General features: G+C 41.0%; 1 protein-coding gene across 1 annotated transcript in view; it reads right to left on the reverse strand.

The window, feature by feature from the left end:
• The window catches only part of LOC149200137 (sec-independent protein translocase protein TATC, chloroplastic-like), a 132,499-nt gene that overhangs the window by 80,555 nt on the left and 38,300 nt on the right, over positions 1 to 13,644 (reverse strand). Inside the window, exon 2 of the mRNA XM_089402605.1 lies at positions 4,633 to 4,943. Coding sequence (XP_089258731.1) covers positions 4,633 to 4,943 — 311 coding nt within the window. The remainder of the gene's footprint in view (positions 1 to 4,632; positions 4,944 to 13,644) is intronic.

Genomic DNA, 13,644 nt, shown 5'->3' on the forward strand with positions numbered 1-13,644 from the left:
GAGGTTGCGCAGTGCCTCAGAGGGCTGACGTAGAGGGTCTTGGGGCTAACGCAGGTCAGCAGGAGGCTGACGCAGAGGCCAGAAGGGCCAACGCTAAGCTTCAGAGTCGCCAGAGAGGGTTTCATGGGACAGGTTTTCTGAATACCTGTTTCCGAATATAGAGGTATTGTTGTCGTGTATTTTTCTCTGTCGGGTGAGACGGTTAGGCACCCAGTTGTACTCAAGGAAATATTGCATAATAATAAACCCTCATAATAGATGCACCGGTTTTCCCGCATTAGGTTTTTCCAGGGACATTTGCCCAAAAATAACAGTGTCACTTGTGTGTTTGTTTTCTTTCAACGGATGATTTGTAGATGTTGTCACTGTATTGTGTTTATTTCGGTATTTAAATGTTTTAAATAACTTGTTCAGAATTTACAAGTAGAAGAAATAAACCAGCAAAATACAGATTAATTTTCTAACATATAGACTTAGAAAATTCAACATGGTATCAAAGCATGGTTGCAGATCACAGGAACGGTGAAAGCATCAGCTGAGCAGAGCATTTGCAGCAGAATCAATTGTCCCGAGTGACAGTAGCTAATCCTTGCAGAAGCGACATAGGAAGGGTTAACGCAAAGGGACTGCGTCATCAGTCTGGGCCTGAGAGAGGCCAGCACAGAGGCTGAGGAGGGCAGAAACAGGCTCACATAGAGCCACGCAGAGGCTAGGAGGGCTGACACAGTTAGCTGAGGGAGTTGTTTTGCCAGTGTCGGGATTGCACAGAGCCAAGAGGCTCAATCCTTCAGTTGTAGGGGCGAAGGAAGCTGTGGGCAGTTTGCGGGAGCAAAGCTAGTGGGGTACCATGGTCAAAACCAACGGGGCAAAACCAAGGTATAGGGAGTCGTTGCTGAGGCGGATTTCTAGCCAAGTAATCCGGATCAGTGTTGCACTTGCACAGACGATCCGAGAGGGGCAACTTGACACTTGGCAGAAGGATCTCCAGGAGGGAAATCGAGACTCGGAGGAGTCGAACCGAGAACTTCCAGATAGGAAGTAGATAGACTCAGCAGGATTCGAACCAAGAACTTCCAAGCAGGAAGTAGAGAGACATAGAGGAGTCGACAAAGAAGAGCAGAGGGATGGTCATTAATGGGTTGAGGGATCAAGATAGGCTGGACGGAGTGTCCAACTTTGTGGTCTCGAAGGCCAGGATCCTATCCACTCTAGACAGACATCGCATCAAGGGCTTTTCCTGGAGAGTAATGGCTATCCCAGTTGACCCGGTAGCTAATGAAAGGTACGAGGAGGCAATGGCTAACGCAAAGTGCATCATCCTTGATGGGGTCAAGGATTATGTGGTCCAACATATTGCCGAGAAGGAAACGGCAAAGGAGATGTGGGACACTTTGAAGACAGTGTACCAGCATACTTCCGTGCGGAGGAAGATGCTCCTTGAGAATCAGCTAAGGTCATACTAGATGCAGAAGGGGGAGCAGAAAGACCTCTTCCTCAATCGGTTGAAGGAGACCCAAGACCAACTGACTTCCATAGGGGCCACACCGGATCAAGAGTTGATAGTGAGGACCACACTTAACGCAGTCTCCGAAGAGTGGGAGACATTTGTCCAGAGCATACTGGACAAGGTGAGTCTTCAAGATTGGGAAGAACTGTGGGCGGCTCTTCGCCAAGAGGAGATCAGACAGCTAACCAAGACAGGAAGTAGCAGCAAAGGAGTCTGGATCAAGAAGGAAGAGGAAGAGGATGCAGCTCTAGCATCTACGCAAAAGCAGGAGAAGAGGAAGAAGAAGGACCTCTCCAAGGTCAAGTGCTTCCATTGTGGGGAACTGGGTCACTATGCGAACCAGTGTCCGAGGAAGAAGAGTAAGGGAAAGGCCTCTGACTTGAAGGCAGCGCCAACAAAGGCGGAGAAAGAAGTCGAGGAGGATGACGATTGTGCCATGAGTGCTCATGTGCCACTTGAGAAGAAGGGGGGAGACATCGAGTTGTAGTTAGGAGGACTATAGGCGATAAGGGGCAGGATCCTTGAGGTACCCAACCTCTTGGATTATACCTTGCTACGGGAGCCCTGAAGAGGAGTAGCAAGACTGGCAGATGTCGGTAGAGACAAATGCGGATGAAGCGGCAGAGAGTGCTACAGTGCAAAAGTCCCCGGACAATGCGAGGCTAGCAGGTTGCAACAGTGCGAGGGGCACGGGAGTGTTGCACCAGTGCAGGATGGCACAAAGAGGTGTGCAACGATGCGAGATGCAGGGAGTTGTTGCAACAGCGCAGATGACAGTAGAGGGAGCACTTGTTAGCGGCAAAGGGAGCTTCAACATCGAGAGTGTTTCTAACCTGATAGGGATGTCAGTAGTTGGGTGGATCAGTTACTTACTTCTCATTAACTGAGTTGTAATGCAGTAGCAGTATGCAGTAACACGATACAACATGATGAGAGGGGGATGAAATGTAGATGCAGTGTTGGGAGGATGGACCAGCAGCAGCACGGATGCAAAGGGAGCTGCCGTATGGATGCAGCAGTGGCAGTGGCAAAGCCATGGGCAACAGTACAGGATGCAGCTGTGCAAAGGATGTTGGGCAGGGAGGCCCAGCATCAGCACAGGTACCGGTGCCGAATAATCAGGGTGATGCTCAGTGAGGAGTATTACTAGAGCACAGTCCTCGCTAAGAGGGAGTGTTGATTTGGGGTAGCATCGGATATGCTCTAGCCATGAAAATTGGTGGAGAGGCTAAAGCACATGACATCTCCAAGACCCAGAAATGGTTTGGACAGATTGTACCCGGTTTGGAGATATTAAAATAATTAATATTTTTAATGGAGTTCCTAAGTCTAAACTTGGGAAAAATAAAATATTAATGGGTATTAATATAAAACTAGGTTAAAAGGTTCCAAAAGTCATGGATCAAGCCAAATCTAATCTTAGCCGTTGATTAGAGATTTAATCTCGACAGTTGAAGGACCAACGAGGTATAAGAGGAGGCTTGAGGGTCAGTTGGAAGACACACCAGAGTGATCAGTCATTCATTTTGCTAGAGCGAGGTTGCTAAGCAAAAGTGAATCAGTGATCAGCAGCGAGGGGCAGTGAGTACTGGACAGAGAGGCAGAGACTGTACTAAAAGACCAGCGCAGAAGCAGAGAGAGCAAGAGCAACAGCCAGTTCAGGCCACGCAAAGCCCAGCAAAGACAACCCGTTGTTGGAGTGACACAGATGGTCCCACAAGCTGCGCAATTCCTCAGAGGGCTGACGCAGAGGGTCCTGGGGCTGACACAAGTCAACAGAAGGTTGACGCAGAGACCAAAAGGGCCAGCGCTGAGCTTCAGAGTCGCCGGAGAGGGTTTCATGGGACAGGTTTTCTAAATACCTATTTCCGAATATAGAGGTATTGTTGTCGTGTATTTTTCTTCGTCGGGTGAGCCAGGGAGGCACCCAGTTGTACTCAAGGAAATATTGCATAATAATAAACCCTCATAATAGATGCACCGGTTTTTCCGAATTGGGTTTTTCCAGGAACATTTGTCCAAAAATAACGGTGTCACTTGTGTGTTTGTTTTCTTTAAGCTAATGATCTGTAGATGTTGTGACTGTATTGTGTTTATTTCAGTATTTAAATGTTTTAAATAACTTGTTCAAAATTTATAAGTAGAAAAAATAAACCAGCAGAATACAAATTAATTTTCTAAAAGATAGAAAATTCAACACGCCCTACTCCAAAACAAGTGTAAAGGCTGCCCAGAATTTGGTCTATTCAAGAGCAAAAACTTGGCCTTGTCACAGAATTATACCATAGGTGAATACCCACAAGAAATACCAGAGTAACCAAAAAACGATCCTCCTTTAGCTCAGCCCTCTTTCTTCCTCAGCTTGGATCTTGTGGTCACCTCAAACCTTATTTATTGCTCAATCTCCGAGTTGATAATCCAAGTGAGCCACACAAGTGACATATTTATACTAAACAAGGGGGTGTCTATGGGCTGACTTATCCTCTTATTGTCACCTTAAAATTTGGATTCGGTTATACTTATGAGAGGGGCCGCCTTTAGCTAGGGACATAGTTTATATATGTGTGCATTCAAAACTTCATTTCTCTCCAACCGTGAAGAGTTGGGAGGTGTGCAACTATCACCGGAAAGGTCTTTAAATGGGCCATCTGTTTATGAAGTTTACCCTTCCATCTGGACTGCCTTTGACATTGATAACGACCTTTTTCAACACAAGAAATACTCAGAATAACATATCCCGTGGTAAATAGGTTCTCTTCTTACTATTACTCCTGCTATCCTATTTCATCGAATGAGTGGAGATCACAACAATTTGATAATAGAAAGGACACAAACAAACAACCTAGCACATATTATACATTAAACATAGATTTGTGTAACAGCAAGTGATTTGTCATCAAAATGAACAAGAGTATTCATAAACCCCTCGCAAACAAAAGAATATTCCAATATATGTTAACCACAAACTAAAACAACAATAGTCACCGCAGAGCATTGGATACTGTAATTAAAATTGCATACTTAGTTAATAAGGCATAAGAGCACCATAGAACAAGATATAAGATGTCCAGATAATCTAAATTTAATAACATTAGAAGCTACTTTCAAGGTACTCCAACTAATACCTTTATAGTAGTAAAAAAGAATTCTCCAGGTGACAGCTGCAGGAAGCGAACACCTTGTGAACTCACAGGAGCTTCTAGAAAGAATATTAAATCTTTAGAAAATGCAAAGCATGCTAAGATAGCCACTCCAACAGCTAACACTGACACAAATATCCTCTCCCGCAGCTCTTCTAAATGATCAAAAATGCTCATTTCTTTATCATCAGGAAGCTCTTCTTTGCCAGGATATAGCCATTTAGACACTGGATTCTCCTGATAATCTTCTTCCGAACTTTGAAGATATGGTCCCTGCAGATCATCTGATAACTTCCCTGCAATTTCCAGATAAAAATATTTAAAGTAGGAGACAAATTAGATGACATAGCAAATAAATGTGAAGGCACTCCTCTAACACATATTTGTGGGAACACATAAAACAGGTTTAGGACAGTGCTTTTTCTGTCTTTTTTATGGTATAACTTCCGGGCTTGTACTTTTTCCACTATAAATGAACAGTATTATTCAAGGTTTGATTTACATGGAACTTAAAAGCAGCAAGCACCTGTCAAATATTTTGTAGACAGTAAAATTTTTAAGTCGATTGCTATGAGGGTTTTGGAGCATATACAGAAGCGAACAGGATCAGCAGCTTTAGAAAAAAATGTTAACAAATGCCTTGACATTTTTGCTAAAACTGCTGGGGCAGCCATGAGTGAGGAAAAAGACACAGGCTATCATCTTAGGGTAAGAACACTTTCACTGTGAGATGCAAGGCAGAAAAAGCGGCCTTGTCGAGATCACAAGAGAGAGAAGAATCAAATGGAACCACCACCAAATCCTAAATCAGCAGGAGCCATAAACACATCATAGATAGAAGAGAACAAGTGTTACCAGAACCGGACCGGAACAGGTGGAACCGGCCGGTCCGGCCGTTTTTGGCCCAAAACCGGTCTGAACCGGGCTTCCGAACCGGCCGGTTCAGAACCAGTTCCAGCATAAAAAAAATTGCCTTTTTTTTATTTTTTGAATCTTTCAGTTGGTTGGCTAACTTCTAATTCTCCCCTAGGCTAGCCTAATATTCAAGCTTATGGCCTTCAGCCTAATAATCAAGCCTATGGCCCTAGTATTGCTATGGAATTCATGGTAAAAGTGACATTCTCCTTTATCTTTCATTTTCATCATTTTACTTGTATTTTTAACATTACCATGAAATGACTCAAGATGTTTGAGAGTGGTTCCAACCTCATTGGATTTCATATAGAAAGTAGAATTTTATATTTCACTCAAAATCCAGCAGACTTAACAGTTTTTCAAGCTTTCAGGATTGGGGGGTTGCAACGTTTCCACTGGATTTTGTCATGTACGAGGGTATGGGACTAGTATTTAATAAAGAGCACCAAACCCTCTATGTACTTTGATGTTACTAGCATTGGTTGTCGAACTATTCTATCACGACTCTACTAAAAATGTACCCATCATTCAAACAAAATCTTGACATGACATGCTACATTTTTTCTATCTTATTTTAATGCTTAAATGGTTATATCAATGACAAAGACCCCAATATAGGCAATGATTTTGATGATATGTAGGCATTTGTTGTAGCATGATTTTTTTTGGATGCTAGAGGCCATCTAGAGCCTATTTGTTGATGTATTTTCGGTTCAGAGATGGATTGCACTCGATGCTATTTTGGTTATGTGCACCCTTACATGCTATGTAAATGAGAACTTTTGCATATTTGTGTATAAATGGTTTGGATTCATATGGATGCACATGAATATATATGTTTTTCTTTAAAATATGAATATTTTATGTGTTTTTGTTAAACCAGTTTTTTTCCGGTATTTAACCAGTTCCGGTCTAGTTCCGACCGGTTCCCGGTCCATTGAGTTCATGGTTCATAATATTGAGTTGCATATTCATACACAACTCAAGTGAGGTGTCCCTTCAAGAGGGATTTATGGGCCCAAAAAACAAGGGCACACCCCCAAGAGGGTGACTAGGCTGACCTAGTCAAATATATATAAAAAAATCAAGAGGGTACTTAGCCATAAATGACCATATGTGAAGAATACCATCATTCTGACACCAATCCCCCCTACACAGCCCCCCTCCCCCCCAACAAAATTAATGTTAGAATGGGAACATGAAAAAGGATGATGAAGTATAGGAGTTTGCATACCCAACTCAACAAAGATAAAGTCGTAGCTGAAATACAAAGGAAAGTGAGTATGGATGATCCAACTCAAAATACAAGCATGCATGACCATATGTAGACCCAACCATCATCATAGAACCACTCAACTCCTGAGGAAATGCCATCACTGAATTTCATATCTTGAGACACAAGATAATCGACCTATCTATCTAATAAAAAAGCATTGAAAGGAGGCATGGGTACAAGACAAATGTGAGTGGGCATAACCAAGTCAATGCAAACTCAGCAATAGATGGAAGAGAGCAATGTAGGTTTGTGACAATCCAACTTAATAGAAAAGTGGACCCAATCAGCTGAAAGAATGTTCCACCAAACTACTCATCAATTGGCAAAAATAGTCACTAACATGCTCATCCAATGGAGGACAGCAAGAAAATATATCCCTGCCATACTATGCACCTACTGGGAGAGTGGTACTAGTGAACTACCCATCTAATGAAGAAGTACTAGAAGAAAGAACATGTGTAGAAATGAAGAATGTAGCCATAGACCTACTCAACTGCTGGGAAAAATAGTCACTAACCTACTCATCCAACAGAGAAAGTCAGGAAGACATCCCTACCATATTGCTCATCTACTATGAGAGTCGTACGATTGAACTATCTATCTAAAGTTGGAAGAGACATCTTGTATAGGAATGTTGAATGTAGCCACCAATTGTCTCATTTATTAGAAACAATTGCCAATGCCCAGTTCATCCAATGGAGGAGGGTAGGAAGATATATCCCTATTGTCATTGACCGACTTATCCAATGGAAGGAGGCAAGAAGACATATCCCTGCCATGTTCCTCATCTATTAGGACAGTGGTACTATTGAATTATCCATCTTAAGAGGTATTGGAAGAGACACCTTGCATATGAATGTTGAATGGAGCCACCAATTGTCTCATATAGGGGAAACAATTGTCACTGACCTGCTCATCCAATGGAGGGTAGGAAGATATATCCCTACCATATTCTACAACTACTAGGAGAGTGGTACTACATTATCTATCAAAATAGTGTTGATTTACGGTAGCATCGGATGTGCTCTAAGCCAGAAAATTTGCAGGGAGGCTAGGACACATGTATTCCAGAATATCCAGAAATCGTTTTGGGAAATTCCACCCGGAGATAGTTTTATTAAAATAATTAATTATTTTTAATGGGTGCCTAAGTCTAAAATTAGGAAATTAAAATAATTAAAGGGTATTAATGAAACTAGGTGTGAATCTTCTAGAAGAAGACAAAGATCGAGTCGATATGATCTAGGCCATTGATTAGAATCTAATCTGGGTCATTGATTACTCAACTAGAAGATTATAAGGACTTCGATAGACATTTGGAAAACAGACCAAGCAGATAGTCAGTTTCCCAAGCAGATCGATTTTCTCACTCTCTAAAGTTCAACAAGAGAAAATTGAATCAGAGGGAGAGTTGCAGGTTAGAGAGAGAGGGCATCAGCAATAGTCGGGAGTGCAGGAAGCAGAGAGAAGAAGCAGAGCAGAGGAGGGACAACGCAGAGGCAGTGACGCTAGGACTGCGCAGTCACTACACAGAAGGTGACGCGGTGAGATGCAGTGAGGGCAGCAGGTCCTCTCCAGAGTCAGAATTTCACTGTGAAGCGTGAGAAAATTGTCTGTAAAATTTCTCACAAAATTCCTCTTCTATTCTGCTGGTTGTATCTTGTACATGAGATTTTGTTGAAGATCAATCAAAAAACCCTCATTTACTGCACCAGTTTTCCCACATTGGGTTTTTCTAGGGACAAATGTCCAAAAATAATTGTCATTGTGATTGCACTTGTGCTAGTATTTTTCCTTGCATTTACTTTCTGCAGTGTTTTAATTGAGGGCTGCAGTAGAATTTATTTCGATATTTGTTGTCGAAACACTGCGAATAACTTATTTCTTAATTAATAAGTAGAAGAAATAATATCAGTCACTACAGTTGGATTTCTATTCAGAAATTTTCACAAATAGGTGATCCGAAATGGATCATTAATAATTATATAATTTGTCATATATCGTGGTACTTTCTAAATGGAAAAAATGGACAAAATTGCTTAGAGGGCTTGTTGCCTCAAAATCTAGCCGGCCTTGTGAGAGGCCTCACAAGGCAAGGGCCAGACCTAGATGCAACAATGAGGGGGATTGCCACTGTCACCTCAACAATCATCCTCCTGTTCTTCAATGAAATTTCACCACATGACAGCTTCCGAGTTTTCCCCTAAAGGATATTCTAAGTTAAATGGCTTAGGGTGATATAAATCAAAGGCTAAGCAAGGTACTTCTTTAATGGACAAGGAAACAATTCTCTATGTGTAGGAGAAACATACCATATAAAAGGTCTTAGAGAGGCTATTGACACCTAGGATTTCAAGATGTAGATCAACAAAGGAGAGCCTAAGCATACAAGAACAACGAAAAGGTTTGCAAATGATGTAATCAAAAAAATGAGAGGACAAGCCTTCAATTTAAGCCCCAAGTTGAAACATTAACCAAAGTTATGCTTTTTATAGGGCAAAAGTTACTTGGGGAAGATAACGTCAACCCTATTGAGGAAAATCCAATCATGAAAAATGCTAGATTTTGAGTGCAAATAATCAATCAAGGTGGATTCAAGTTAGAGAAGCCTAAACATCAGTCTAAAATGAGCCCTAATTGAAATCGGTCCTATGCACTAGCCCTAGCAGCTTGCCTTTAAGAGCTTAGAAAAATAAAGAGGAAGGAAAGAGTTAAGTTTTTTATGATTTTTGACCACCACAATGATTCTCAATGCCTTTCCCTACTTGGGTGATGGACTCTTTAGGGCTAAATTTACAAGAATTTAAATTTATGCTTGGAGTAACAAGGAAAACCATAGTTTTCACTTGATAAATCCAATTATCACTTAATAAGCCCTAGCTATCTTTTTATGAAGGGAGAAATTAAGTAGAGGAAAGCTCTCTAGGAGGTCCTCTATAGCATTCAAGGAAATAAAATCCACATGCAACGATCAAGCAAGACTTTCCAATAAAAATATGCACTTAGACAAAGAACAAGAGAAAAACACTAGCATATGTTCATTACATAAAAAACCATTAAAAATCTGCAATTCAACTTACATTTTTGCAAGAAATAGCCTTCTTTCAATCTCCAAGAAAAAGTATTCTCCAACAGCAATAGCTCCAAAAATATCACATCTCCACAAGTAGCGAGTTACAACAAGGCTAAGTCAAGCTCTCTAAAGGAGGCTGAAATCCACAAGTGATGATGAGAAATAAGAATGGAGTGATCCTCCATTTATATGAGGTCTATCACATCCATTAATTCACCTAAAATCCCTATAACAAGTTGATTTTGAGTAAACATGAAGTAAATGGGTTACAAGCCAACCCAATAGCTCAATAAAACAAAATAAGCCACTAATTTCCCACACATGTGAACCGAAACCCTCTCCAAGCATGACGTCATGCCCTTTTAGGGCTAATAAGGCTCCAAAAGTGTAAGATGAGGGCTAGATGCATCTCCAACCATCATAATCATCCATGAATTGAGGAAGAGTCCTCAAATCAAGCCTCAAAACATCTCCATGTGTTGAAAAGCCAACTTTAGGTGCCCTACGTCAACTCCATGGATGCCATCAAGACAACGTGGTGTAATCTCTCTCCAATGTTGGGGCTCCATGAGGTAGTACAAGCCCTTCCTAATCATCCTAGGGATGATCATCATCATCTAGACTTTGAATCAAGGCATGCCCATCAAACAGTATCAAAGCCAGCCTAGGGGTATGCTAGCTCCATTGGGTACATCATCAAGAATCTCCAATGCTAAGCAAAGTGAGCTCAGCATTTCAGCATCTAGAAGTACTTTGAGGTGTCAATCAACTATTAGGATCATCAACGTGCCCAACACTCTATTATGGAACAATGTTGCATCTACAAGGCCATCGATGCTCTCTAGAAGTGTAATAAAACCTAGGAAGCCTGTGGAGTAGGCATGGAATGAGTGTGCCCTCAAGGTCTCTGTTGCTCAGTATAGAACCACTTTGAAAAGCCATCTCAAACTCAAGTGAAAGAAATCACTCATTAGGGACAATGACCATATATGCAACATAGTGGACCATACTTAACTGTTAGGAGCATAATAAGACTTCAAACTAGGATCACCTTCAAATATCTAATAGACCAAGTCCCATAAAAGTGTTCCCTACCTTGGTAGGAGTGGCTAGGTAATCAGTCCTACTTCTAGCCCATAAGGGGAGGTGACATTTCCAAGGTCAGCCCTTCAATTCATAGGTGTTAGTGACAATTAATGGCAATAGAGGGGAGTAGAGCTCAAGAACCGGGTGATGGCTAATGAGGGGAGTAGAGCTCATGCTAGGCTTTTGCCCACAAGCTAATTATGTCTTGTCCATCTTTGCATTTTAACTTTTCTTTTTCTTTTTCTTTTTTCTTGTGGCCACGTTATGCTTTTATCTTTATTGTAGTTGCATCAACCTCCAAGGCAAAGATTTTTGGCCCTATCTCAAGGATGAGGATATATGAGTGCCAAATCCCAATGAACCAATGACAATTAACCTAAAGGATGGATGTCATATCAAGGGAAAGGTGAAAAGTGGTATGTGTGGAATAGTTATGGGCACGCTACTTCAAGTTTCAACCCAATTTTCCCAAGTAGTGCCCCTCCTATAAACGTAAGGCCTTAGAGGAGGTCCCACTGGACCAGGGCTAAAGACTAACCACCCAGTAAGGTGAGAGAACAAGTTTACAGTCAAGATCAATCAATTATCTAGATCACCCTTTTATCCATGTTAGGTGTTGAGAAACCAAGTGTAGTGGAATTAGGCTTGATTTCTCTGCTTGATAGTTACTTGTGAATATTTAGATTTCTTCTTTATTATTTGTTATGTCTTCTTCATCAAGCAATTATACAAAATGTTCAATATTCCAGGAAAATAAAGAGACGAGACACAAAAATTAGGCTCCAAGCCAGGGGAAAACCCCACAAGGAGGAAAACCCAACAATCCTTCTCTTATATAATTAGATCAAAATGAGATATCCAAGACCCAAGACCCAAGACCAAGACAAAACTACCACCAAAATGCCAAGTCAAACCCTCCTTCAAGTCAGCTCCAAGATCAAAGTCAATGATGGTCAAACTATCAAAATCAGGTCAACTCTTGAAATTTCGGTCCTGAAATTTCGCACCTGCAATAGCACAAAAAAATTCGGCCTATACAAAATTTTGTCCACATCAAAAATTTCGATCAACAAAAGAATTTCGCTCTCCTATGACTTATGCTCCTTGTTCTACTTCGTATGATTCAGATGTGCTTCTTGTTGTGTGAATGGATGATCTCTCAAATGAGTCAAACTACCACTTATATATAGTTGTCTAGAAGGGTTGAATAGGTGGCTCTTGGAGGCCCAAGCCAACTTGTTCCAAGGAGAGTTGACTTGACATTTTGTGGACTTGTTGACTCGGCATGGAATTCCAAATTCTTTTCTTACAAATGTCCAAATGGGACATGACTCAAGTGCATTTTTCTTTGACTCATAATAAATTATTTTTGACTCTTTTTTACTTTACAAGGATGAAGAACATGCTTTGACTAAAAATAAATATAATAATTATGTCAATGATAAAATTACATTACATTATGAAGACCGACACTAGTTACAATTTCAACACACCCTCTTAACTAGGGAGGTATTCATAATGACTCAACAGGATGTTCTCAAGTTGAAATATTCATATAAGGATCCGGATTGATAACCATCAATGATGATTACATCATCATAACCAGCATTGTCAAACTACCAAGGCCTTGACAAGTAAGCTCTATCTCTCCACTAGATCAGAGCACAATGTTGGGAGGCATAAATTTGGACACCATCGCCTCTCCAAGGCACATACCCCACCTGGGTGTTCACCAAGGTATGTCCTCACAGGACCATTTCCTAATCCATTGTCACAATACTTGACACAAGGAAATGTCGGTCCTCAAGACTATTCTTATCTTAGATCAATGTACTTGGTCACAATACAGATTTTCAAGAATGTTGATCCTTGATGCTTATCCAATCCACCATTCTCCCTACCAGCGTTCATGCACTAGGCTTACGGTTGTTAGTCCTGGCCATAGTACGTGACAAGGAGAACACGATGTCCACCCTCACTCCCTCTTAACCAAGGAGGAGATCTTCACTCCCTCTCAACCAGGGAGGAGATATCCACAAGCCCAAGCTTGTCACGGAAGTACTCATACTTCCCTTACATCAGCTACTTCTTCTTCCATGAAGATCTATTGTAGCTTCTCAGCTCTTATCTGCATCATACTCTTGAATCATAAAGCACTTCAACCTTCCTGGTTCTCTGACGATCTTCATGCAACTTTGATCAATATCATAATCAAATCCAACATGTCATCAAGTAGTTCATCAAACACCTTATGGAGCCAAACTTCTTCACAGTTGATTGTACAAGCCTTCACATCTTCTTCCTTTGCATTGCAATAGAATTTTGCTTCACATTCTTCCAAGAAATCATATTAGCTCCCAATCATCAGTAGTATCTCTATCAGCATCAATACTGCCAACTCAATTGATGTGCCCTTGAATAAATCAGGGATCCAAATGATGTATCCATCTTGCAGCTCCCTCCTTCCAACTAAGGTAAGTGAACTTCTTCCCGTTTATTAAGTGTTGCTTTCATGCTGCCATCTAACCGACTTCTTTGATGCATACATCTGTTAAAGTTAAGATAAATCTTCATGCTTTGCTACAATCTTCCAATTCTTCTATCTACTAATAAAACTTAGATAGTTCTTTATTTGACCTGCAAACTT

Source organism: Pinus tabuliformis, chromosome 2_1 (genome assembly GCF_031772625.1).
Source record: "Pinus tabuliformis cultivar Carrire ecotype Pingquan chromosome 2_1, CPIR1, whole genome shotgun sequence".
In the NCBI taxonomy this organism is placed as follows: domain Eukaryota; kingdom Viridiplantae; phylum Streptophyta; class Pinopsida; order Pinales; family Pinaceae; genus Pinus; species Pinus tabuliformis.